Source organism: Puntigrus tetrazona, chromosome 14 (assembly GCF_018831695.1).
Source record: "Puntigrus tetrazona isolate hp1 chromosome 14, ASM1883169v1, whole genome shotgun sequence".
NCBI lineage: Eukaryota > Metazoa > Chordata > Actinopteri > Cypriniformes > Cyprinidae > Puntigrus > Puntigrus tetrazona.
In genome coordinates this window covers 18,781,092-18,807,214 of record NC_056712.1, presented here as the reverse complement: position 1 = coordinate 18,807,214, position 26,123 = coordinate 18,781,092, and the positions used below count along the sequence as shown (strand labels likewise).

Below are 26,123 nucleotides of genomic sequence, written 5' to 3'. Positions count from 1 at the left end.
GGAATCTGCATTAAAAGCCGTTGTCGCAAAATGCTTCGATTGCGGTAAAAGTTATCAGTCCGTTCGGCTAAACGTAACGGTACCGAGACGCGAGTGTTTAAATACAGGATTTGTGCAGCTCCAAGCTATGAAATTACTATTCCTGGCAGATTGGCAACGCGCTTCTGTTTGCACGATTTGTAAAAGCACATGCTGAGATTTGTGGGTAAAAAAAAAAAAAAAAAGAGCTTTATTGTTAATCTATCAAAGCTTTCGTTATTTTCGCTCATGCACTAAGCTTCACAGATTGATTGTAGAAGCCCAGATCGCATGCGGTACATCTGGGCTTAAATACAGGTTCACAATACGGTGAGCAATTAGTTCGAGCAAATGGATCATCTTTAGGATTTATTCGGACGTATCCAAACAGACCGAATCTGTTTTGTTTTGTCGTTCGGTTCTGGAGCCTCACTCTGACGGCAGACGACTTTGCCCGCGGCTTCTCACGTATGCTCTCCGTCACCAAAATTCACTGCGTGCTTAAAAAGAAATAGGTAGTATATTGAATTGCTAACTCTGCCAGCAGAATTAATTTGCTTTTGGTCTAGTTCATGTAATATGGTAGCGAATGAGTCATATTCAGGGGGATATAAAAACAATAACAAGAGCAGAGTGCATCGTGTGATTTTTTGATTTGATTTTAATGAATTTTATGCGCTTAGTTGGTACTTGTCAGAGTTTGATGGATGATTTAAAGGTAGAACAACTGTAATATAATCTGGAGGCTGCACAGCTGGCTTTAGCAAACGGCACTTGTGTAAGCGGCACAGGAATGAAAATCAGGACAGCTAATGATGTAAAGATAAACATTTAGTAAAAATAAATATGTATATAATTATAGACACTACTGTTCAAATGTTTGGCGTCGGTGATATAGTTTAATTAATTTATTTCATTAATACAGAATCGGTAACTCAGAAAGGATGCATTCAAGTAATAAACTTGACTGTAAAAAGTAGTTATGTGATTATGTGATATATATATACTTTTCTATAGAGAATGCATATAAACCAATGCTTTTTAATGCTTGAATCACATGACTAGTTTTTACAGTTACGTTCATTACTTTAATGCATCCTTTCTGAGTTATTACTTCTATATTAATTAATCTTACAGACACAAACATCTCGTGCAACTAATAAAAAAAATAAATCAACTGAAAAATAAAAACACTGATCTCAAACAAGATCCTGGGTCTCTACAGAAAAGCACCATGACGCAACATACAGTGTAAATGTTACTTTTAATAAGGTAAGGGCCAAGGGGGACGACATGTATCTAGAGGGTGAAGATGAATGAAGCAGTATTGCATATCCCGTCAAAAGGCCTTTACCGAGCTGCTTCTTTTGGTTTTTTCACGCAGTCGTATTATAAAAGGCCAGACGTCTCTATCATCAGAGACACACCGCGGAGAGCCTGTGATCGTGTGCTTCTGGAGAACTCAGATATGAACACGACGATGAATCATCTACAAATGACTTCACCTCACCAAATACCAGTTCAAATTGCCTGAGGAGAAACCTGTAGATGCCCTATTCACGTCGGGATAATACCCTAGGCAGTGAACAGCGGGGATATGCGATTGAGCGGCAAACTCTTCAGGGAGAGACGTCTGACACCCTGTTGTTTCTCCACCGTCCACCCTATCCATTAAAGGCCATTGTGGCCAAGAATGCCTGTCGAATACCTGCGCCGATGCTATCTGGCCCTTGAGTAGGATATCTGCCCGGGATGTTTTTCTTAGAATTCAGATTTAGTTGTCATGGAGACCAACCAAACCGTCACTGCCCAAAAAGTGGCATGACGCAGAGGCAATTTTGCTGTGTTTACCCTTGCCTCGCACAGCCAAGGACAATATGACACATTAAAGTGATGGCTCACAATTCAGAGAAAAAGGAACAAATAAACAATAGATTGCGCGGCATAACTGCAGACTCAAAGCCCTCAGGGAAACTACACAACAGAATGAGTTCATTTAAATCATTTCTATCCTCATATTTCAAACCCACATGGTGCGAACCTATTTCTAACTTGAATGTCACCGCTTCATCATACCGAACAGTCTTTTTTGGACCGGTTGCAAAACACGTCAAGCACCTCCTTTTGATGTTTTAATCGCATAACTAGCTTTTCTGACGTAGTAAACTTGCTTGGTAGCGCACCCGGTGAACCACTGTACTTGCAATGCGGAGTCCCTCAAAACACAAGTACCACTAAAAGAGCTCAAAGACTTGTTGAAACGAGCTCAGATGACATTAGAAAATGTGTTTTTGAGCTCACATTTGCCTGTGTTACATTATTAACACAAGCTTTACGATAGGGTTCAATATAGGTGGCACATTTTTAGCGTTTTTTTAATGCAAGTGTACACTGCGGTAAAACATCACTGCTGGTATTAATCAACAAGATGCATCTGTACCTTTTTTATTTGATTTTTTATGCTCTTTAAACACATTTTTGTTTCGCATATACTTACAACGTTTGTAAAATGTAACATTTAAACTCGCAGGAGCCCTTGAGACTCATTTAAGCTTTAATTTCATCTAATATTTCTGATCAATCTATCTATCTATCTATCTATCTATCTATCTATCTATCTATCCTAAAGTTTGTCTTAAATAACTTTTGCACAACACATGAAATGCACCCAGATAAACTGACTCTGTTTTATTGAGTGGATTGCGTAGGTTTCTTTTCAGAGTGCAGAAATATTGCCACAAGCACGTATGAGCCCGTTTACATGCCAGCGTCCTGACATTTTTCTTGTACCACATGTGTGAAGAATCGTGCACAAATGAGACCGCGTATGACTGCCCACGTGACACACGATCTTCCAAGAAAGGCATCTCTGATTGCAACGGCGTCAAATATAATAATTTTGGAGATGTTTGAGAGAGGTATCCCTTGGACAGCGCAGCGTGTGTCATCAGACGAAGAACAGAACATCATGATCCGATGTTCCGAACTCTAAAGACCAGGTTGGGATTTAGAAGAAGTTACAGCCGTAATAGAGAGCCACTTCACCCTGCATCCAGCTTCAGAGGAGAGTCAGTAATGAGACAGCTTGGAGCTACTGCTAATGAGCACCGTGGACTTTCTATTTGAGTCTTAACTAGACGTATAATAGTCCTCACCGGCCAATTCACACAGAGTGCTAGAGGTTAAAGCTTGTGATATACTGGCAACAGCTCCAGCAATTCACCAGATAACTCAAGAGGTGACATGTCATTTCACAAGGAGGAAATTGCATCACAACAGGAACAGATTCCCCCTGCATTTAGTGAGTGTAACAGAATGACCGTCTATTTGTTCCTGAAGTGGATGGAGTAAACTTTGGTCAGCGTCTATAAATCAGACTCAACTTTTGTGGAAAGTGGAAAAGACTCTTGTTTCTGTTGTCGTCTCAGAAGACAGGTCACAACATGTACCGTTACAAGTAAAACAATTAGTATTAAATATATTTTTTAAATAATATTCAATTGTTTTATATATTTTATATATTTATTAGTGCTGTCAAATAATCCAAAATAAATGTTTTCGTTCACATAATATGTGTATATTTATTATCCATGCATGTATAAAAATGGTATGTTCGTATTTTGATTATTATATAATATATAATTAAATAATATTACACGTAATTATTTTCCAAATATGTACTGTATGTGTGTGTATTTATATGTATAATAAATAAAGTACGCATGCACATTATGCAAACAAAAACCTTTTATTTGTCTAAAAGTGTGTGCAATGTAATTATTTTTATAATAATAATATTAAATGGATGATTACTATTTTAAAAGAATGTTTACTAATTATAAAAAAATCTTTTTTTTTTTTTTTAAATAACGATATTATCAAAATAATTTATTAATAAATAAACATTTGTTCTTTTTAAGAAAATGTCCTGTTTTACAGATGTATTTTTACTGGACAACAAAATACAGATCAAGAAATTACATTAAGTGTGCTTTAGCTTGTTTCAAGAACAAAGTTGAAATCCATCAAGGCCTTTAGTATCCAACTGGAACAGGAGCAAAGGTCGCATTTACAGCTTCCTCGACGACTGATTCGTTCCATCACAGTCTCATTAAAACGTCTGCTAGGGAATTATACTGTGTAACAGGACCTCAAAGCGGATAAATAGACCTGCAGGTAATTGACAGCATAGAGCCACCTGGAATTTTTGTCTACTACAGTAATCAGGAAAATTATTGCCATGTAATTGAAACAACCGCATGTTCCGACTCTCATTGCTTCTGAGATTGAATTCTTTGTTAACTCTGCTGTATTTTCTGTGGTTCTGAAACATTTCATTAAACAATAAGTCAAAAGAGGCCATGCTGTATTGAGAATATATCATGCACTTTAGCTCTCAGTATATTCAATATAACACAGCTCAAGCGTCATACTCCATTTCAAAAGCAAAACGATCAAAAGATTAATTGCAATTAATTGCATTCTAAATAAAAAGTTGTGTGTACTGTGTATATTTATTAGGTGTATATAAATACAAACACGTGTGCATATATTTAAGAAAAATATGTTTATATATTACAAGTGTTTATATATAATGTAAAACATAAGAATATAAATATATAGGCATTTAAATATTTTAATTTCATATTCATGTGTGTTTATATATACATAATAAATATAAACATTACACATACATAAACTTTTTTGATAACTAATATTAGATATACAAATTTTATATAAATGTTTACATTTATTTTATTATTATTATATTTTAATAGTCTTAGACTTAGCAATAACTAAATTGCTATTCAAATAATATTAAAAATAGAAACATTTTGTTATGGATGCTGAAGCAAATGGTGAACAGTTGATTTATTAGTAACTGTAAAAATATACTAGATTTATACAATTCACAAATCAGGACCAGAGCAGAAACCAGAGCAATCAGTTTTTATGATTTCAGAAATTAACCGCACAATTATAAAAGTATGTTAAATGAGCACTTAAAAGAAAATTGTCCCTGCTCTGATGCAACAAACACAAATTGTAGTCCAAATGCTGTGATTAACCCGTACAATTAACCCGCTGTACCACCATTTGTAGTCCACAGCGTGCTTAGTCATTGCTACCGGAATAATTTTCTCATTATTGCAAAGCAGAACAGAGTCTGACACCAATTTACCTGATAGAAAAGTTTGGGAAAGGCCCTCAGCATGACCTTACTGTGAAGACCTAAAGTTAACTTTTGAAATCATTAGAAGTGAGAATTCATGAGACTGAAGACACTTAATATCATATACCATATATCATCTAAATCATTATTTCTAAAGAGAGAGAAAGACAGAAAGAGAGAGAGAGGTCTGCTAAAACAGAGGATGTTAAAACATTCTTCAAAATGTGTGTGTGTGTGTGTGTGTGTGTGTATATATATTTATTTATTTTTTTATTTATTTATATTTATATTTATATGTGTGTATAATAATATAATAAAATATATATAATATAATAAGTACAAATATTTCATAAAATTAATGGGGGGGTTTCTGTTTACCGGTTTGTGTGTGCATACTTTTTTTGGAAACCTAAAAATGCATAAACAGTCCTCAAACCACAAATACAAACATGCATGTATGTATGTGTGTGTGTGTGTGTGTGTGTGTGTGAGAGAATCCGAGTTAGCAATTTTATGATAATCATGGTTAATTTAACAGACTTTTGATTTCATGGGGTATGCAAGAAATGTATTTCCGTTTTTTTCCCCAAACAGCCTTAACACGAAGACAAGATCAAATTCCTTGGAGAATTTCTGGAGGCCAAAACATATTGGGATGTTACATCCCGGAGTGGTCAAAACAAATGTTCATTACTGGAACACGGACGGGTACCAGTAAATGGTTGTAAACTTGATCGTGATCTGTCCAACAGCTGTTGAAAAGCTTCGAGCTAAACAACACCTTCACCCAACTGATAATAGCTAAAACATCTTCTTCAGCCAGTGACCGCATTCTTGCCCAAAACGTAGCCTGTGCGGATATGCATGGATGACTTTTCCAGGAAAAAATTTGACGTGTAAAGCTGCTGGATCATGACCACTCTAATAAAATCAATCTCTCATCCTGATATGAGACTGACTGTTGCCCTTCAACCGGCTGAGCTGTAAAGAGGACTCACCGTGGGTTTTTCTATATGATTTAAAGACCTGAAGCAAGGACAAAACAGTGCTTCTGCTTCTTTCTTTGTTTAATATACCCAACAGGGAAAAGTCTGATAAAATAACAGTAAAAGTAAGCTAAAAAACAAATAATAAAATAAATGCAAGCAGACTAAAAGCAAAAAATAAAAGTAAAAAACCCAGCAAAACTAAACAAAATCAGTAAAATTGCATTAAAACAGTAAAAATCAGTAAAAAAAAAAAAATTAAAGCAAAAGCGGTAAAATTAAAGAAAGACCTTAAAAGTAAACAAAAAAAAACTAGAAACAGCAAATTAAACAAAAACAGTAAAACAAACAACAAACTGTAAAACTAAAAGACAGTAAAAATTAAAAACTGTAAAACTAGCCTTAACAGTAAAATTAAATAAAAAAAATTAAACAATAAGATTAAACTACAACAATAATAAACAACGAAATCGGTACAACTAAACTGTAAAAGTAAACTAAAACAAGACGAAACAAAAAACTGTAAATGTAAAGCAAAGCCAAAGCAGTACAAAAAACCAGAACAGCAAAGTGGTAAAACTAAAACTAAACTAAACAAAAAGAAAAATAAAACGAATAAAACGAAATAAATGAAAGTAAAACAATAAAGCGGGACGTTTCTTCTTGAAATATGCCTTGTTTTCATTTACATTTGCGGATAAATGAATTTATGGTAAGTTATTAGCAAAAAAGAACAGAAAAAAAGAGAGAGACTGACTCTTAAATATTTTTCAACAGTTTACTTTATATAATTCCCTCAGCAGCTGCTGCACCCAAGCCAGTGCCAAGAGCAAGCCAGCTGGAGAACTCAGCGGTCACACGAGACCCCCGGTGCTCGTCCTACTGCTGCCGCTGGCCACGGCCTTCTTCACACTCACAGAGACGAGGGGACAGAATGAGAACTCAGATTTGGCCATAATGAACTGCGGGGTCCTAACTCAGACAGACGGAGGGAGATCCCAACGGGAAGACGGAAGAGCTGGTCCTGCACTGGCCAAACAAAACTAGTTCATCAGCTGGCCCTCAATGACCAGATAAACAGAATAATTGGCAGAGTTGTGGTCACCTGGCATCTGCCATCGTGAGCTCACCCAGAACGCCGGCCAGACCGCCTGCACAGTCAATGGCTTCATCTTAAATAGCTCCAGAGGGAGCAGGCCGGATTATTGACCTCGGGGCCAGTCGAGCAGAGGTCACACTGGGTCTGTGCTCTGTTCACCGAGAGGCGTCCAGTCCTACTGCGCCGCACAATACAGGTTCCTGCCAACTTCGTATTTCATAACACCATTTTTAATAGGAAACGTATTACGTAGCTTGTTTCCATCACATGATAAAAAAAAAAGCCAGTGTGATTTTAAATCTCACTTTTTTTGCAATGTAATATTCACGATCGAGAGGCAGTCGGAGTAGCGACTGGGAGATTAGAAACCCGAAATTAGAATTTAGAAAAAAAAACTAAACTTGGAGAAATAAGTTAGAATTGAGCGACATAAAAATACGAATCTGGGAAATGTCAAAATCGAGCAATATAAAGTCAGAGATTGGAGAGAGAGAGAGAATTGAGGAAAGTAAACTCAGAAATGGGATACAGTTACGTCTACTTAAAATCAGAATTTAGAGAAAGTCAGATTAAAGTGATGCTAAATTAGAATTTAGAACGGCAAACAAACGACACAAGTTAGAATTTACAGGCAAACTACATTAACTAGGAATTTCGAAAACCAATCAAAACTCAGCAATATAAAGTCAGAGATGAGAAATCGAGAAATGAGAAACATATAAAATTTTCTTAAATGAGTGACGTAAACTTAGAATTTAGGAAAAGGTTAGAATTAGTGCCATCATCAGTGCCAAACATCAATACGCATAATCATTGAACAATCTTGTCTCACTCGAAAGCACTCAGATCTCAGCGATGTAAAACTAGAATTGAACGACAAATTCCAGACAAATTTACAGACAAAAAGTCAAAATCGAGCGATGCAAAGACAAAGTCAGAATTTATAGACAAAAGGTCGGCTGAGTGACGTAAACTTTGATTTCATATCGCTCGATCTTGATGTTTTCCCTTAATTCTGAGATTAGAGAAAGATCATTGATCAAAGTAAAATCTGAACTTAGAGAAAAGTTTGAACTGGTGCCATCATTTTGGAGCAAAACCCACACCACAAACATCGGTACACCCAAGTATTTAACCATTTTGTCTCACTCGAAAGCACTCAAAAGGTCTACACTCCATACCCCATAAAGTCAAAGCACAGATTTGTCATAACTACACTAAACTTCACAAAATCCTCAAATATCCCACCGCATAAGTATTCCGCGAACAATTAAGATCTAAATGCTTTGTGAAGCTTACGAAGCTCAAACCGGCACTCCCTGACTCTCACTGACTTCAATTCTATTCATTTCCTCACCGCTGTGTCGTTTAAGTACGCGGAGCATATTTATTGAAGTCTCATAGATGCTTTTATAGCAATACTTCCCTAAATTGCAACACAGGCATATTCATATTTTAAAGTTCCAGTTCAAAAGGTGACGAGCGCAGTATGCTTAGCAGCATTTGTTACAAAGAGCCACATTAACATTTTTCATGCATAAGTACAAAGAACGCTAAGATTCTGGTGCTTGTATTTTGAGGAAAAACTCTCTTAAGAAAGTAAATGATGGTCTGGCTGTAAAGCCACAAAGAGGCTAAAGCAGATGGTGGTGTTCCTCTAAAGGTGGATTATGTAGATTCAGCATTTCCCAAAAGGAGATGAATAGAGATGCCAATAACTTTGCTTATCTCAACAGCCTCAGAGCTTTATTCAAATGTATTTACACCAGCAACGCGCACAGAATTACAGACCAGCACCCTTATGTTTAGCCCAAAGACTGAGCCGAAAACCGCCGGAACAAAATGGATCTTTCCTCTTTACCTTTTTTACAGTTTATGTAGCATTTTGAGACCGACTGGAGGAAACGACGCGCTTTCATACGAATAAATGTGAAATGAGCTCAAATGGAGATGGCAGATGCTTTGGCTTACGCCCTGAGGTGGGAGATGCTGGGCGCTGAACTGATGACCGACAATTAATGGCACAATTACACTTCATTAAAGCGATGAGATTCACGGCAAACGAGAGTCCAATCAATACGGAGACGGTTCTTCAGGATCACACTGTTTATCACAGCAATGAGGACTCTGCTTGTTCTCCCTCATAACTTTTTTCATTGTTAAGTCATTATCGTATAATTATATCTACAGATAAAGACGTGTTTTAGATCCCGTTTTCCATTTGAGGTTTTTCGCAATCTTATTCACAATAACCTTATTTTACATCGCCAGCTCATTTTCAAATGCCCTGCAGTGTGGGATAAAATTAATAAAACAAAAAAATACAAACGTTCTTTGCTGTCTCTCAATTACAAGGAGGTCAGGAAAATGGCACGCATAATCATTTAAAAAAATGAGAGGAATGCGCATGCATTATAAATTCTGAGTCACTGAATCAATAATTCAACAGATTTGTTCAAAAACAATGATTCATTCAGGAATTAAAAAGCACAATACATAGGGGAAGTAGTTAGTTTTGCTTTAATTTTGTTTGGAAATATTTTCACTGGCAGAGCGGAAACAATTTTAATAAAATATGCCATTTTCTAACCCTACAGGCCATGTAGATATAGATGAGCTTGTTTCTTCATTCAAACAGATTTGGAGAAATTTAACATTGCTCAGAATGAGAGTCCAAACAGCTGATAAAAACCACATAAATCCACTATAAACAAATTCCATCTTCAAGATGTCTTCCTAAAACTTCAAACTCGATCCACTAATATATATATATATATATATATTTCCCAGGAGCAAAAGAAAGAAAGGATGCATGAAATGGATATACTGTAGTACTGGAACATATAAGATCACATTTTTTTCTGCTTCAAAAAATGTAGAAGGTTCATCTAGACAGGCCATGCACTCCAGTCAAATCTTGCGGAAAAAAAGCTGCATGTTTGTAAGAAACAAATCCATAATAAAATAACTACAACTGTAAACCGTAAGGTAAAAATGCAAATCCATAAATTAGCAATACCACACACAGGACTACCAGTCCTGCAATTTAACAACAATTTAAATAACAAGTGCTTAAGAAACAACCACCGTGTCTTAAAAAAAAACTTCCTTCTGCAACAGAATCAAATTTTACATTTAAAGTTTAAAAGCCCAATCCTCTATTACTAATGTCAAAATGCCAATTTTTAAACCAGCAATAAAAAGATGTTGAGTTGCTTCTTTGAATGATTACTGTATTAAAAGCTCGCTGTTTTATGAAGAGTATATTAGAGATGCGTCTCATAGCATTCGTTCCTCAGCTCAATCTCATATTCGCAATAAAATATTTACACGTTCTCTGAGGAAAGCAATATCTTTGCCGTTCTATCATTTAAACAGATTTTCCATGATTCGCATTTGTTGGCTGATTGTTTGGGTGTCTTCTAAAAACTCACTTTCTTAAAGGAATAGTTCACCCAAAAATAAAAATAAATATGCGATAAATTCTACTCACCCCCCCAACCATCCTAGGCTTCTTGGCTGACTTCTGACTTGGTTTGGAAGAGTCAGGATAAATAAAAACAAAACAAAATCTGTGTTCATCTGAAATCTTGGATGCCTTGGGGTTAAGTAAAATATGCTGTAATTTAAATTTTTGGGTGAACTATTCCTTTAAGTGTTATCATTGAAAAACAGTCCCTTGTCACCATCTAACTATTTAGTGAAAAATCACTGTACAGTTTCTCAACACCAAATGCTTTTAATAAATAGCTACTATTAGCTTACTTATATAAAAAAATATATATAACAATAATAGGCCTACCACGATATCTATTATTGAAGCTGCCAAGCAATTCAATTGCTGTACAGTTTCTCAACACAAAGCGCTCTGAAAAAATAGCTACTATTAGTTATGATACCTCACATAACTGAGCCAAATATCTATTTGCTCTGGCCAACAGTTGCAACGGACTAATGAGACCAAAAAACTTAACAATTAACGGACTAATGAGACCAAAATTAATTATATCTCATGTATAACCACTACAGGGACATCAGAGCCAGCGGCAAATTCCAGAAGATCTGGCTGAGGTTTGTTTTCTCTCTGCGGGTTTATGAACTCTGGCATCCCCGAAAACACTAAAGCAAAAATGTCTTAATGGTGGATTCACTTAAGCTTTTCACTTAACAATGTGTTAAACGATGGACAGGAGTGGTGTGGATTGCTTTTAAATTATTGTGATGTTTTTATTAGCTATTAAGACTCTCGTTCTGACGGCACCCATTCACATATAACGATACATTTCTCCAAACATGCTCCCATGATGCTCCCACTAATGTATCTAAATCTTTAACAGTCTGAATGTATGTATTTTTACTTTTTGGTTGAACTATTATTTATTTTAATAATATATGCAATTCGACCAGATTTTGAACAACCACTTTGTAACAGTATTATAACAGTATTATAACAGTATAATATCAAGGTATGGTTTGACCCTTATTCTGTTTATGAATGCTTTATAGACATACATCTATGTAACTGCTAAATTGACATTGAAAATGTGCCTATTTGCACTGCAAAGCTTTTTTTTCCCCTTTTTTGTGTGTATTCAGAGGTCTCGTCCTTGTCAGAATCCCGATGAAACAACAGACATCTGCCGTCTCCTCTGTCATCCCAACACCTGCTAAAGTCATTGAGATGCCCCACGTCTTTCAGACATCCTTTCTCTCTGGCTGCCTCGTAGATGTGACAAAAATAAAACACTTTTGACAGGAGACAAACTGGCCGTAGAATCTGAAGGCATAAAGCGCAGATGTGCCGGCACGCACAGTTCACGCGCCAAACTTTAAAAGCACACGGGTTTCCTAGAAAAAATTACCCGTCAGCAGCTGCATAAAACACTTTTAGTACGTTTTCATCTGCAAAAACGCCATAAACTTGAAAATGCTGACATAACAATTGTGAGTAAATGATGACAGAAGTTTCATTTTCAGGTGAACTATCCCTTTAAAGGCCGCACACATAATCCGCTGCAGAACAATGCTGCACACTGCTGGTAGCTTTGAGCTAAAGCACATTTTCTCAAAGCGTGCACTAAACGGAATAAGCTTGGTCGGCCTCTTACTCATTTCAGTTTTAGATTTAAAAAAATGTACGTTATTAAAACAAACCAACAAACAAAGGAAACACCGGATGCAAAGGAAAATCCAATTTAGTTGATTTCTAATCAAGGACAACTTCGCTTTCTGTAAACGTTTAGTTTATTTTGTAATAATTACAATGCAAATTACACCTACAGAAGACAAAAATGTAACGTTACATGAAAGATACAGTTAAATAATCAATATATACACTAGTCATATCTATATGCGTAGAAATGGGAGTACCTGAATTTGTATATATAGAGATATTTTAGGAATAATGCCTCCAAGGTAATTGCAGTAATGCAAAGAAATACACACAGAAATAATCCAAGCGCATGAGAAAAAGCTATTAGAAATGTTTCAGTAAATAGAGTATCACAATATATTCTTAAAAAAAAAAGGTTCTACATTCTTAGAACCTTCCCACTGAGCACAAAATGTTCTTCACACTAAGTAAAAAATTGTTTCTTTTATGGCACCCCTTTGGGAAGATATATTTTTAAGAGTGTAACCACTACACAAGATAAATAGTTCCTAGTTTGCCCTTAAAAAGGCATACATTTAAAATTCTATTTCCATGTGTGCTAGCACTCTATCAAGCTCCAGCATTTTAGAAATATCGCCTGTATCCAGGACATTTCCCTGAGCCTAGGCATGCAGTCGGATCACCCGGCTCCTTCAGACCCGTTCAACAGGTCAGACACGGTGCTCCACCTGAGCCCACTTTGCTCTCAACATGAAAAGAAAGCGGAGTCAAAGAAAGTCCTGAACAAATATTTTTTATTCGGCTCCTCCAGCGAAGCCTTTCGAGAAAGAGGATGCACATTTTCAGAAGCTGCCCTGTGGCTGCGGTCACAGCGACGAGGCGCATCGATCGAGGTAAACATCTGATGACTGGGTGAAAGAGTTCGACTCGCGTTCACCCAGACAACGAGCGCTCGGTTTATCCAAGCTTTATGGTCATTTAAACATGCACAAGTACCCATAAAGTTGGGTAAATGTCACAAATGAGATTACATAAGATATAATTCTGACTGAATGAGCAACAAACTAGAGTGGAACGAGATAAAGAGCCTCTTCACGTAGAAAGACCGAGACCTTGAATACTGAATTTTAGCTATTTAAAAAAGCTAAATATGTTATTAGATGTATAAATTAAATTAAATAGGAACAGGAAAAATATGATTATTCTGACTAGACAAAGGTTATTAGATACACAAGGACTTCTATTCAAAAGGTCCTGCGGAACACAGCGCATAGTTTTTTCAACAGCATTTAAGTTTTAACAGATATAAACAGATGATTTCTTAATCATTTTAAACAGAGCTATGAGGGTAGTCCTCAAAAATTAAAACGGTCATCATTTACTCACCCTCTAGCAGTTCCAAACCTGTATGACTTTATATTTATTAGCAATGATTTAGTGTTTTTTATGCAATGCAATTCAATGTTTTGGACCCCATTCAACTTAATTGCATTAAGTTAATTGCAAATGACTTTGTGCATAGACGAACGTTCTATATATCTTCTGTATATAAAAAAGCAATACAGATTTTAAATGACATGAGGTCATAGAAATTACCATAGAATTCTGAATAGCCAACAAAAAGACAACTTCAGTGTTACACAACAGTGTCACAATCGCCATTTTGTGACTTTAAGCTTTGGGCATGAGATACGGCATCACTAAGAGTGTGAAACTGTATTTCTTTGCTTCCTTTCTTTGGGTCATAATAGCCACCCCTCCGCAAAGAATCAATGACGGAGGGGTTGCATCGCGCCAAAAGCACATCGACTCCCAGCCCCTTGTATTCCTTGCATACCTCTTTCAAAGCATTGACCCCAGCAGTGTCCAGAAACAGCACCGGGCCGCAGTCTATGACCAACGTGTGCAAGCTGTTGTGCTGCAGCAGATGTACATCGGTGGACGCGTCCATCTCTCGCTTTTGGTCTTCTCCATCTTGTTTCTGGTTCCTCTGCTTGTCTAGTTTCCTGCGCCTGGCCTTCTCTTTAAGCGGATCCAGACCCACGCTGCGGGACAGCGACTTCTTAAAAAGAGCTTGATTGGCATAGTAGATGGGAGCCTCGTATCTGAAAACAGCCACTCCGGGCTGGCTCTGGAGACCCTTGTAGGACGCGAGGTCCTCGAAGAGCTCTCGGTCTCCTGCTTGGCCCAGCTGACGGACCTGGGCGGACTGGGTTCGGCCTAACACACAGAACGCAGAGACCAGGACTCCGACTAGAAGGCCTAGCTCAGTGTTCACTAGCGCCGATGTGGCCATAGTAATCAGCCAGATGATAGCGTCCACACGGTTGACCCGCCACATGTGGGGAATGTCCCCAAACTTTCGCAGTGCCCCGCGGAGGTTTACCACTATTATGACGGCCAGAACACATCTGTAGAGAAAAAGAGGACACAGTTAAACAAATACACTTTTTGATCAAATAAATAGTTCAGTGTTTATTCAAAATAGACATTTTGTGTTACTATATGTATAACTACTCAAAAGTTTGGGGGTCAATTTTTTATATTTTTAATATTCAACAAGGATGTGTTAAATTGACTTGTATACAAGACTTGTATTGTTAGAAAAGATTTCAGTCCCACTTAATATCAGGTAGCCTTAATTACTTATGTACTTACGTTTGGTACAATACACTTACAAATACATGTTTTTACATTGTACATTTTCAAAAACATATGTAATTACATCTGTAATTACACTTACAATTACACTGTTGACCGATCCCTTACACCTTAACCCACCCTTAAACCAACCCATACCACAAAACCTGTCCTTAACCTTACCTGTATCCTCCTCAATAGCAGCAAAAGTGTTTTGCAATACAATAAGTATACTGTACTTATTTTTTTAATTACATAGTAGTTAAGGCCACCTGATAGAAAGTGTAACAACGAATTTCTATTATGAATAAATGCTATTCTTTTTAAACATTTTTTCATCAAAAAACCAAAGAAGTATCATAATATTGTTCTGAAACAAGATTAAGCAGCACAGTTTTTAACAGTATTAAAGAATCAGCATATTAGAAAGATTTCTGAAGGATTTGTGTGACACAGAAATAAATTTGTATTTGAAAGTAGATTAAAATAGGAAACCAATATTAGATATGCCTTGATGGGCATAAGGGCTCGTACACACTGGGACTATTATCATGAGCGAATATCTTCAGCGTTTTTCGCTGTTCATACTCAAGCGATTCTCACTGATGATGAGCCAAAGGCTAGTAGTAAAAAAAACTGAAAAACCCCGGTACACAAGGTGGCGCTGCACAGCTTTTTATGCTTTTGACAATCGCTTGTCACACAGAAGAAGAAAAAAGAAAGGAGAAGGAAAAAATAATAGAAGAAATAATTGTTCTATTGAATGAATAAAGTTGACGGAAAAAGACGCCAATGTGCATCTTCTTCATCTACTTCCATGTGTTCGGCAAGACACCCTTGGGAGCCACCAAGCCATGTACTGTAGCTTCAGCAGCTCCAAGCTCTGGAATGCAGCAATCTCATTGGTCGGCAAGATAACGTGGCAGGACCAACCAAAAAACTAAACCAAGGCATACTTTTTTTTTTTTTTTAAACGTTTTATGCTTCAGTGTGAAAACTCACAATGGCACCGTTGGTTTAGACACGAGGCGTTAATCGTGATAACCGTCTCAGTGTGTACGAGCCTTAAGAGACTTGTAGATGAAGTCTAGACAATTTCAACTTGAAAATGGCATAACTTGTACGTACTTCTGCAATGAGTAGAAAGCAGGTGCTACAACAAGCAGGACGAGCAGCAACACAAGAGCGGTCACCAACCCCGAGAGCTGAGTCTGGCAACCTGTAGACTCCTTCACAAGAGTCTTGGTCAAAGCGGCGCTGGTCGTGAAACAGCGGAAGAAGGAAGGAATGATATTGCAGAACCCGATAGCATACATCTCCTGGTTAGGGTCAACTATATAACCGTGCTTCTTGGCAAACATCTCAGAAAGAGACACAGTAATGGCGAAACCAACAATGGCGATTGAGAACGCATCAACGGCGATGTTGGGTATGAGAGACCAGTTGGGAAGCTGTGGAGGCATGAAACCCGTGGGAATGTTTCCGGCTACATCCGAGCCGTACGTTTCCTCGAACCGTCCAAAGTGGGAAGCTAGAGTAGCAGCAATGACCACAAAGAGTTCAAAGGGAATAGGGGCCTTGAGCTTGGCCTTGAAGCGGTCGTTGAGCTCTTTGGTCGGTACAAGCACAAGCAAGCAGATCACGCTGGTTACGAGGTCACAGAGGTTGGTATGACCCAGATTCCTGAAGAGACTGATCCAGGTTTTTAGCAGCGAACCCCAGCCCTGGACACGAGGAAGGTGAAGGCCCAGAAAGTACTTTATCTGGGATGTGAGGATGGTGAGAGAGGCGCCAGTTGCGAAACCGCTCAACAGAGAGTCCGAGAGGTAGACAGAGACAAAGCCAACCTGTAGGAGACCCATCAGCACCTGCAACCCAAACAGAGAAATTAATACACTTAGATATTTAAAAAAATTCTGATAGAAGATGACGGCTGCACTTTATTTTACATTAAATGTACTGTGATATAAGGCAACTGCATGGGGTAGGGTTGGGTTGGGTTTACTGGTAGGTTCAGGGTTAGTACCCTATTATTCTAGCCATTGGAATTATTAAAATAAAAGTACTTGTACATGAAGAACAGGGCCCGGTTGCACCAGCTGTACACAAGGTAAAACTTATACAACCTAGTTTTGACATGAATGGGCAACAAGTTACAAACTATTAAATATTTTTTCATTGCACCATTAAACTTAGTATAAGCTGGTATAAAATAGACATATAATGCTGCTGATATTTACACTCACGTACATATTAAGAGAGAGAACAATATGTGAATGAACCTGCTTTGCTTATTTTTTTGAGCGTATTCAACACCCTGTGTCAAATGGCATTTCTTATGTTTGTTCTTTCAGTATTTATTGATGCTCATTTATTTCAATAACAGTTTCTGAGAGTTCTGCACATACAAAAATAGCTTACATATATACTAATGTTATTAATGCATTGTTTTAATGGAAACTTGTTTTTACCATTAGTATACGCCAGACATAACTCCTACGCCAGACTCCTATTATGACATTTACAATATTGCCTTTCATTCAGTGTGTAATGTAGCTGTATGTGACTGTACGTGAATCAGCTAAGTTGTAAATACGAAAGTGCACAATAAATAAAATTACTGTCTCCAAAAAAAATAAATTAAATACAGGCTAGACAAGTTGTTAGTAATTCATAAACACATAACGCTATAATTATTAAACACATATTGAGAAAACAAAAGCATTTTTACCACTTTAAATACATGCTAACCTATTGTAGGAGAGTCCGAAAACAATATTAGGAGGTTTATAGGCCCTTTAAAAAAGGTATTTAAATGTTTTATTGGATTATTTAGGGTAAAGGCACTTTCACACCAAGCACGATAACTATAAAGATAATGATAACTGTATTAGCACCCACACCAGCGATTGGCATCTTCTGTTTATTTTTAAATGCAAGCTTATGAGTGGCTGGTGCAACGCTTACCCTGGACTGTAAAATAAAGTGCTACCAAGATGACTGACCTTGACTAACCTGGTAGACCCCTGCTGTGAATGTTAGCGTAGCTGCCACCGTGACTGCGTAGCAGCTTCGGTCACAGATTGGACCAGTGCCGTTGACGACGTTTCCCAAGGTGGTCTGATTGGTGCCTGAAGGATATCCCGCCAGAGTAAGTTCCCTGTCCACAACCTGTCCCACCAGAAGACACAAAACCCCAAACATGCCCACAGAGATGTGCCTGGAGGTGCCCAGCAGGGCATAGATAATACTGGCAAAGAAAGACGTATAGAGCCCATAAATAGGGTCTTGTTCTGCCAGTAAAGAATAGGCGATGGACTGGGGAACCAGCAGGATGCCCACGATAAGGCCGGACATGGCATCCCCGATGATCCAGTCTTTGAACTGATACCTCGGCAGCCATTTCACGATTGGGATGGAGTCTACGAGAAGGGCTTTGACTCGAGCCGAACTGCAGGAACACTTTTTCCCCACCTTCTTTCTCAACACGTCCTTCCAGGACACTTTCTCTTTTACGCGTTCTTCTAAAAGGAAAGGAACATCAGGTCCCTTCTTAGCTTCATCCTCTGCTGAAGCACCGTCACAGACTTCTTCAGACGGCATAATGTCCAGAAGCTCTCACTGAAACAAGACCAAAAAAGCACATTGATTAAAAGGCTTTTAAAAAGCAGGTTGCTCCACAAGAGAAAAGGGTGTATCTTGGTTTTCGGTAATCTTAAGTATGATTATCACTGACGTAAAAAGATTTTTTTTTGCGATTATATACTCTTTATCATGTCATTCCAACCCTTCTTATCTTTCTTAAAATGCAAAATAACTTATCAGGCAGAAGCTTCTGTTTCACAGACAAGGAACGTGTGATTTAAGCCATAAAAACATGATAAAAGCAGGTTATTTAGCTCATGTGCTGCACTGGAATGAAGCAATCATATGGATCTTTTCTTTCTCTGTTGTACAGTCAAAAAAAAAAATCAATCTCTGTACTAGCAGACTTTATCATACAACCACTATACACAATTTACTAAGACCTTGACTCTCTCAATTCATTTACAAGATCCAACAACTTCATCAGAGAAAACAGATGGCAAATATTATCACTCGTTATGACTGTAGGAACAAAAATGTAAGAAGCATCTGGCACAGTCTCGCTGCTTTGCCAGCTATGCAGCTTAAAGTCTTTTGAGACCTGCTGCATGATTTGTTCGCGTTACAGAAAAATCCACTTAAAAGCAACACATGAGGTCCATAAAGTATAATAGATTAAATAAAGTAGAAAAAAGTTAATTATCAACTACTTAGCGGTACATAAATGACACAACAGAGTACATAAACTGAGTGAATCAACTACTAATCTGGACTAAATTGGACACATTGTCTTTGCACGGTCTTTATTATTACATAAATGTGCTAAAATGCCATACATAGCACTGATACGCCATTTCTAATAACTGTACAGGGTGCATACATAAGTGTGCAATAGTATAAAGGTTAGCTTTTTTCTGGGTAATCAATGTTTCATTTTAATATGCAAGACCAAATCAGCATATAAGCACAATTTCTGAAAGACGTCAGACACTAAAGACTGGAGTAGCGATGCTGGAATTTTAGATTGGATCGCAGGAATAAAATACACTTACAACAGAAAACATTTAAAACTTTAAATTGGAATAATGCCGCACAACATTATTTTACAAAAACTAATACAAATCAATCTGATCTGAAGTACTTCCTGAGCCGCCCGGTGAAGTCTTAAACAGTGAGCACAACCTCTAGCCTGCGTGGAAATGGAAACTGGGTGAAAAAAACAACAAGAGATATTAGCTTCGGTCTAGAAACTGAATGCAACCTGTGAGAGCTAGCAACTGCAGGCACCTCGAGGCATTTCACAAGCTTGGTGAGAACCCAGTCGGTGGAAACTTGTTAGTACAGCTAACCGGGTGGCGTACTTGGCTCAGAAAGCAGGATGAAAGCAGGTACTGTTAAAAAAGTGATTCTGGAAAATAGAGGGCATGACTAAAAATAAAAAAATATGTGTTTCTAAAAAGCATACACCATCAATTACCAACCTCGGAACTCACAAGTCTGATTTTAACATTTATAAGGTATTGTAAGAAATCAGTTTTGCTGTACAGAATACTTCCAAACTGATTGCCTCACACACACACACACACACACACACACACACACACATATATATATAAATGTGTATATATATATATATATATATATATATATAATGCATGCATGCAGTGGATATTCACCAGATATTTGTATCAGTATGAACAGATGCACTAACAGCCATCACTCAAAAGAAAAACGTTGCATTAAAAAAAGAGGGAGCAATGAAGTTTAGAGTAATAGATCAGTCCATCAGATGCAGCCTATAATTACCAAAAGACTTCAGAGTCAACAGAACACGACTGTCCTCGTCACCTTTACATCACGAGCATGCAAATAATAAATAACAAGATGTACAAACTAAAGGGTGTGGATTAGTGATGCGTACACTTTATACACCCTTGATCTCAGCGCTCGTGCCTTAAAATTCCGATGACGTCATCCAATGATCAAAGAGAAGTTGTGTTTACAGTAAAGCGAAAAAGACACGTCGCAGAAACCTGAAGCGCACTTAAAAACGTCCTTTTAAATAAAAATAGCAACATCCACCGAACATGGCTTCCTGGAGCCTTTTTGGTCTCTCAAGTGAACGTTGAGTCACTTCAGCAAAATACGCCAGCCTACAAATGACAAGCGTTTTGTTAAGCACGCTTAAATTTCAACTTCAGGCTCGGGCTACACTCTTATATGAAAGAACTGTTTCCGACGCAGCGCTCAGACTTCATGAATGGCACGATTCAAAACAAAACTGCAACGTGTACATCTGACTCGCTGTGCGTCCACTGAAGAAAAGGGAAGCACACGTTCGGCGTTTAAAACTCACCTCAGGCCGGCCGCGCAGTGAGATCGTTTCGTTTATTCATCTCGAGGGCATCCACAACTCAACGCGTTCGCCTTGGCGCGCGCACAGACCTACGCTTAAAAAGTTTAGGACCTGTTCCGTGACACATGAAGCCTCTCAAAGTTTGTAATATCACGTGGACGGTGAAAAAACATTACGGCTCGTCACGTGACTGCTGATTCCTGGTTGGGTCCGAGACCTAAAACACTGCTTTCTTAGTATTCAGAGGTCAGAGTTGTCAGAGGTCGACCGCACGAGCTCTCCGAATTTAGTAACTGCCCCTGTGTCCTGATTGCAAAAATACTACGGCGAAGGCTTGACTTATGAATATTAATCAGTCGCCTTAAATGGTTCGATCTGATTGGCCGAAAGCATGCACAGGCAGGTAGGGCGAATTTTAGCCTGCGTCCCAGTGTACACACTATCCATCCTAAATTATATGCCATATTAGTTAATTTCAATACTATTTAGGGCACATGAGGTGGGTAGTGTGCACATTGGGACGCAGGGCCAGTTTGTTGAGGGCTTGGCTCATGAATATTAATAAAATCACTTGACGCTATTGGTAGGATTCTACGTGACGTCAGCGCGTACTTATTTAATATTAATAAGTTAACCTTCGCAATAGTATGATTAATGCATTTTGGTGTTTTTTTGGAATTCCATTCGCAATAAAGCAAATTTCTCACTTATTATGTATTAAGGAAGAAAAAATATCTGGCACAGCAGATTCAAATTACTCTGGGTACATCTATTGAGATATGTTAAAAAAAATTGTACCATATCTCAAAGGATAGGGAACATATCTTAATTTTAACAGCATGTGACTGGGTTTCTTTTACACAAAAGTTCACTCAACAGATGGGAACAATAAAGCAGCCTATTAATGATTACATAGAACAAATGTACTTTGGTTTTATTGCAAACTACTTAGTACATAAAAAGCGTGCCAGTAATGTGTTGAGCAAATCTTTGATTGTCAGGGAAACACTAAGATTAGATGGCATTAGTAAACTTTTAGGCCACTTAATCAAAGCTTTTGGCTGTTACTTATCTTGTTTTCAGAGCTGATTGGATCAAACGGAAAGGTCTGATTGAACGGCAAACAATCAACAGTGAAATGAATGCCCAAATTAGCAAAATGTCTTGTTTATTTTGTGATTTTATAGTAGAGTTTGTGGGAATGTTATCACTGGTAAGCTCATCACTGATGTGTGTGTGTGTGCGTGTGTGTGTGTGTGTGTGTGCGTGCACGTGCGCGCGTGTGTGTGAATTTTGACACTTTTTCCTAGACAGATTTTTTGGAGCTTGTAAAATAGCGTATATTAAATACCTACACTTTAACCCTGGGTCGAAAAACAGGTCTTAATCCATATGGCCTTCGAATTCTACAGAGGCTTGTGGAAAGTCAGCCACATTCCCCTGCGGAGAAACAAAGAACACAGTGTGCATGAAAGAACACGCGGCATTTTGGGTAATCTGACCGTAATTCAAGCACTTTTCCACTGGCGTATCATCCTCAAACAGATTCGACATTTTAATTTTGTCCTTGTTTACTTATGAGCGTTCCTGTTACATTAATAGCAGATTAATATTTATTCATTGTACCTAAAATTTAAACATATGATGTTATTGTGAAGAATGCGGGTAACTAAACAGCCCCCATTGGCTTCTATAGTATATTGTAGTATAGTAAAAAACTATTCAATGGGGAATAGCAATTGTTTAAACCGGAAACGATATTGTCCAATAAAATATAATGCTATACTAATTAGTCATGGATCGTTTGACTTGTTCCAAAGGAAAGATTCATTCAGGAACAAGGCGAAGCAAGCGCACGGATGCCAACGCTGCTGCTGCACGTGTTTATAACTATTTCATTGCAAAATAGAATTTGCTGTCATGCCGATATTCTGTAAATTTTATATCATATGATCTCGTCTAAACAGATTCCTTGAATAGATAACCTAAAATAAATATAAGTTCATATAATATAGGAAACAAACAGGTGCGAGGAGGTCAAATATATCATCTGCGAGGGTCACTGAGCCGTGGGATATGAAACAATATTTATTTCATCATTTATTTTTTCACTGTGGTGTGATACATCGTATGTAATACTCACGCTTATAAAAATAATACTTATTAAAAACAAAGTTATGAGACAAGAACAAGAACACTGGGCACCTCTTATTTAACAAAGACGCTAGGGACTTTTTTTTCCCCTTCTTTCTTTTCTGGAGGTAATTTCAATCCGGTGTTGACCGAGACGCAGCATTTTGGAAGTTGATCTTCTGAAGGGCTTTATGAACGGCGCTATTGAAAACACAGCAGATCTCATCATCATCAAGAGTCGTCGTATCCGCTAAAGAAAAAAACAAACACAAAAAAACACAACTCTATATAACATTAGTCAGTACTATATATATATATATATATATATATATATATATATATATATACACATTAAATTAATATATATGTAGCACATCTACCAGATACTTTTACTGAACTTATGATGCATTAAACCCGTTATATTGTCAATGTCCAGCCTGCATCAGGAACTAGAACTGAGCTACAGGACCTACAGGAACACACCCCTGTCAATAAACCATACATGAAGTCACCGAAGAGCTCCTATTGACAGAAACACCGTCGAGCCGCCAATGACAAACACGCTAAAGCTTCAGGAACATGCAACGGCCCTTCAGTGATCACTGTTACAACATTCAAGATAAACAGAAAGCATGTCATACAGTTAACAGCAAGAGAAAAGCCCTACAACGCCATGCTCAAATCACAGACAATCAAGCAAATTCGCTCAAATACCCAACTATCTTAACTGTGAAATTAAGTTCGTATGTACATTATAGTCGGTTATCACACGATCTAGTCCGTTTTCATTCACAAACCCTCTTTAATCAGCCCTAAAATAACATTTTTGCTCCAGACAAACTTTCCTGTGGTAAACCTATACCTGAAGCCACTGCGCAGTGCAAAAGTAAACTTTTGAAACATCTGCAATTAAAGTCTAATTTATATTACACTGCTGCGTAAGAGAATTCCTAATTGCTTCAGGACAGCGAGTCTTGTTGAATGCCGTGTTGTACGCTATTTGCGACGAGGCACCAGACGGGGTGGGATCCGTTGGCAGCTCTTTATGAAAATAGTCGCGCAGGGGCAAACAGAGCGATGGAGGCAGTCGCAGAATAAACAGAGGTGAGATAGAGTCGGGGCGGGCGGAGAGAATCAGAGTCCAGGGAGAAACCAATCAGAACAAACACTGGGGAAACGCTCGGTAATGACAGCCAGGGCAAATCCAGACTTCACAGAGACTGAGCGTGTGTGTGCGCGCATGGTATTTATCACTTTATGGGGACCAAATGTCCCCACGAGGATAGGAAAACCAGTATGTTTTAGGTCCCCGTGAGGAAAAAAGCTCATAAAACATACAGGATTTAATTTTTTGAAAATCTAAAAATGTCAAGAGTTAGGTTTAGGTGTGGGGGACATGGAAAACATGGAAAGACAACGTGTGTGTGTGCGTGTGTGTGTGTGTGTGTGTGTGTGTGTGTGTGAAAAAATCTTAAATTCTGTATCTAATAATTATGACTTAGTATACCTCATAATTTTAACTTAATGTCATGTTTTTTTGTCATAATCATTACTGGTTCTCATAATTACAGCTTTCGTGTTAAAAGTATATAATAATGATAATAATCTCCTTTCTATATCATAATTTCACCTTTATGTCAAGTTGTATTTGTGTAAAGTTCCTCATCATTTTGACCTGAAGTCATAATTCAGTTTCTCACAATTGTGACATTTTATCTCCTAATTAGGATTTAATATATCCCGATTTTGACTTTAATGTCGCGATGGTAATTCATTAAAGTGTGATATAGCTTTTTTGTTCGTTCGTTTTGTTTTCATTGGCTTCAATAGCTATGAAATTTTAAATACTGGATAAAATCTAGATCTAGAATAGGAGCACAGTCAACAGTGGGAATTAAGGAATTAAATAGAAATGTAAAAATATCTGGTATGTGGTTTTGCATTGTAATGCCGAAATACACAAGACCCTCCCCGAAGTCCTCTGGAGGGGAGCATAAGCTGCTTTAAAACCATTATATACCTTAAAGCTTTCGTAGTGCCTCCTAAAACATGAAAGCTGCTCATACGGTATGCACTTCTGCACCCCCCAAACATCTGCTTTTAAACAGGAACGTCGATCTGCTTTACATTTCACTTTATTTTATTCTTTTGTCATGTTAGGAACGTCAGCGGGCCGTGGCGAACGCGAGGAGGGTGCTCCGTTGCAAAAAGTGTTGCAACTGTGTCGAAGCAAATATTGCACATAAGAGTTATGAAATCAGCAGGAGCGTAACGACAAGAAGGATGAGCTGAATGTGATGCATATTATACAGAAGTGGTGAAAGCTGTGGACCAGCTGAAAGAGAAAGGAAACTAATAATGAAAACATACCGTGACGCGACATATAAAACATTCATTACATAGGTTTTTAAGAAATATTATGTGTTGTAGTTCAGATAATCTATCTAAATAATTGCTTTGTTTGACATAGGACTTATATTGCACTGCATAGGGAGGAATTACAACGGATGTGATGATAGATTAGGTTCAGCTGAAGTTTTTAATGCTGTTCTTTGGGATGCAAAACTAAACAGAAAGCAGCAAAGAGCTGTCCTTTGAATAATAATAGCCTTATATATCCTGTACATATAATGAACTTGCGTTATTAGGACGAGAAGGGTCACGATAGACAAGTAGAGGGCACCATTGAGACGGGTTTCAAGAAAAGGGATCCGGAAAAATGGGAATGAGCGGATTATCTGAATTATGGACATTTGGATGATAACGTTTCTGGGGGTTTTACTTTCGAAACTTAGCGAGACACAGTAAAATGCGATATTCTTTATTAGCCGTAACTAATATCATAGGCTAATTCATAAAGAGAGCTTTTTATATTTGCATAGAAATGAAAAGAATTGCCTTTTTTGTCTAAATGGCTCCATAAAATACCCTTTATGTGTCACGGAAAGGCCTTTCCGGTAAAAGAAGGTTCTCCGGATTATAAAAAGGCAAAAACGAGATGGTTCTTTAAAGACATTTTG

The 26,123-nt window shown here is 37.7% G+C and overlaps 1 protein-coding gene across 1 annotated transcript; it reads right to left on the bottom strand.

Annotated features, from left to right (window-relative positions):
• Positions 1–11,253: 11,253 nt before the first annotated feature.
• Positions 11,254–21,264, bottom strand: slc26a2 (solute carrier family 26 member 2). Its single transcript, XM_043257881.1, has 4 exons — positions 20,971–21,264; positions 18,045–18,650; positions 16,158–16,897; positions 11,254–14,800 (listed from the first exon to the last, which is right to left on the bottom strand). The coding sequence occupies exons 2-4, from the start codon at positions 18,630–18,632 to the stop codon at positions 14,026–14,028; spliced, it is 2,103 nt and encodes a 700-aa protein (XP_043113816.1). The 5' UTR covers positions 18,633–18,650; positions 20,971–21,264; the 3' UTR covers positions 11,254–14,025.
• Positions 21,265–26,123: the final 4,859 nt, after the last annotated feature.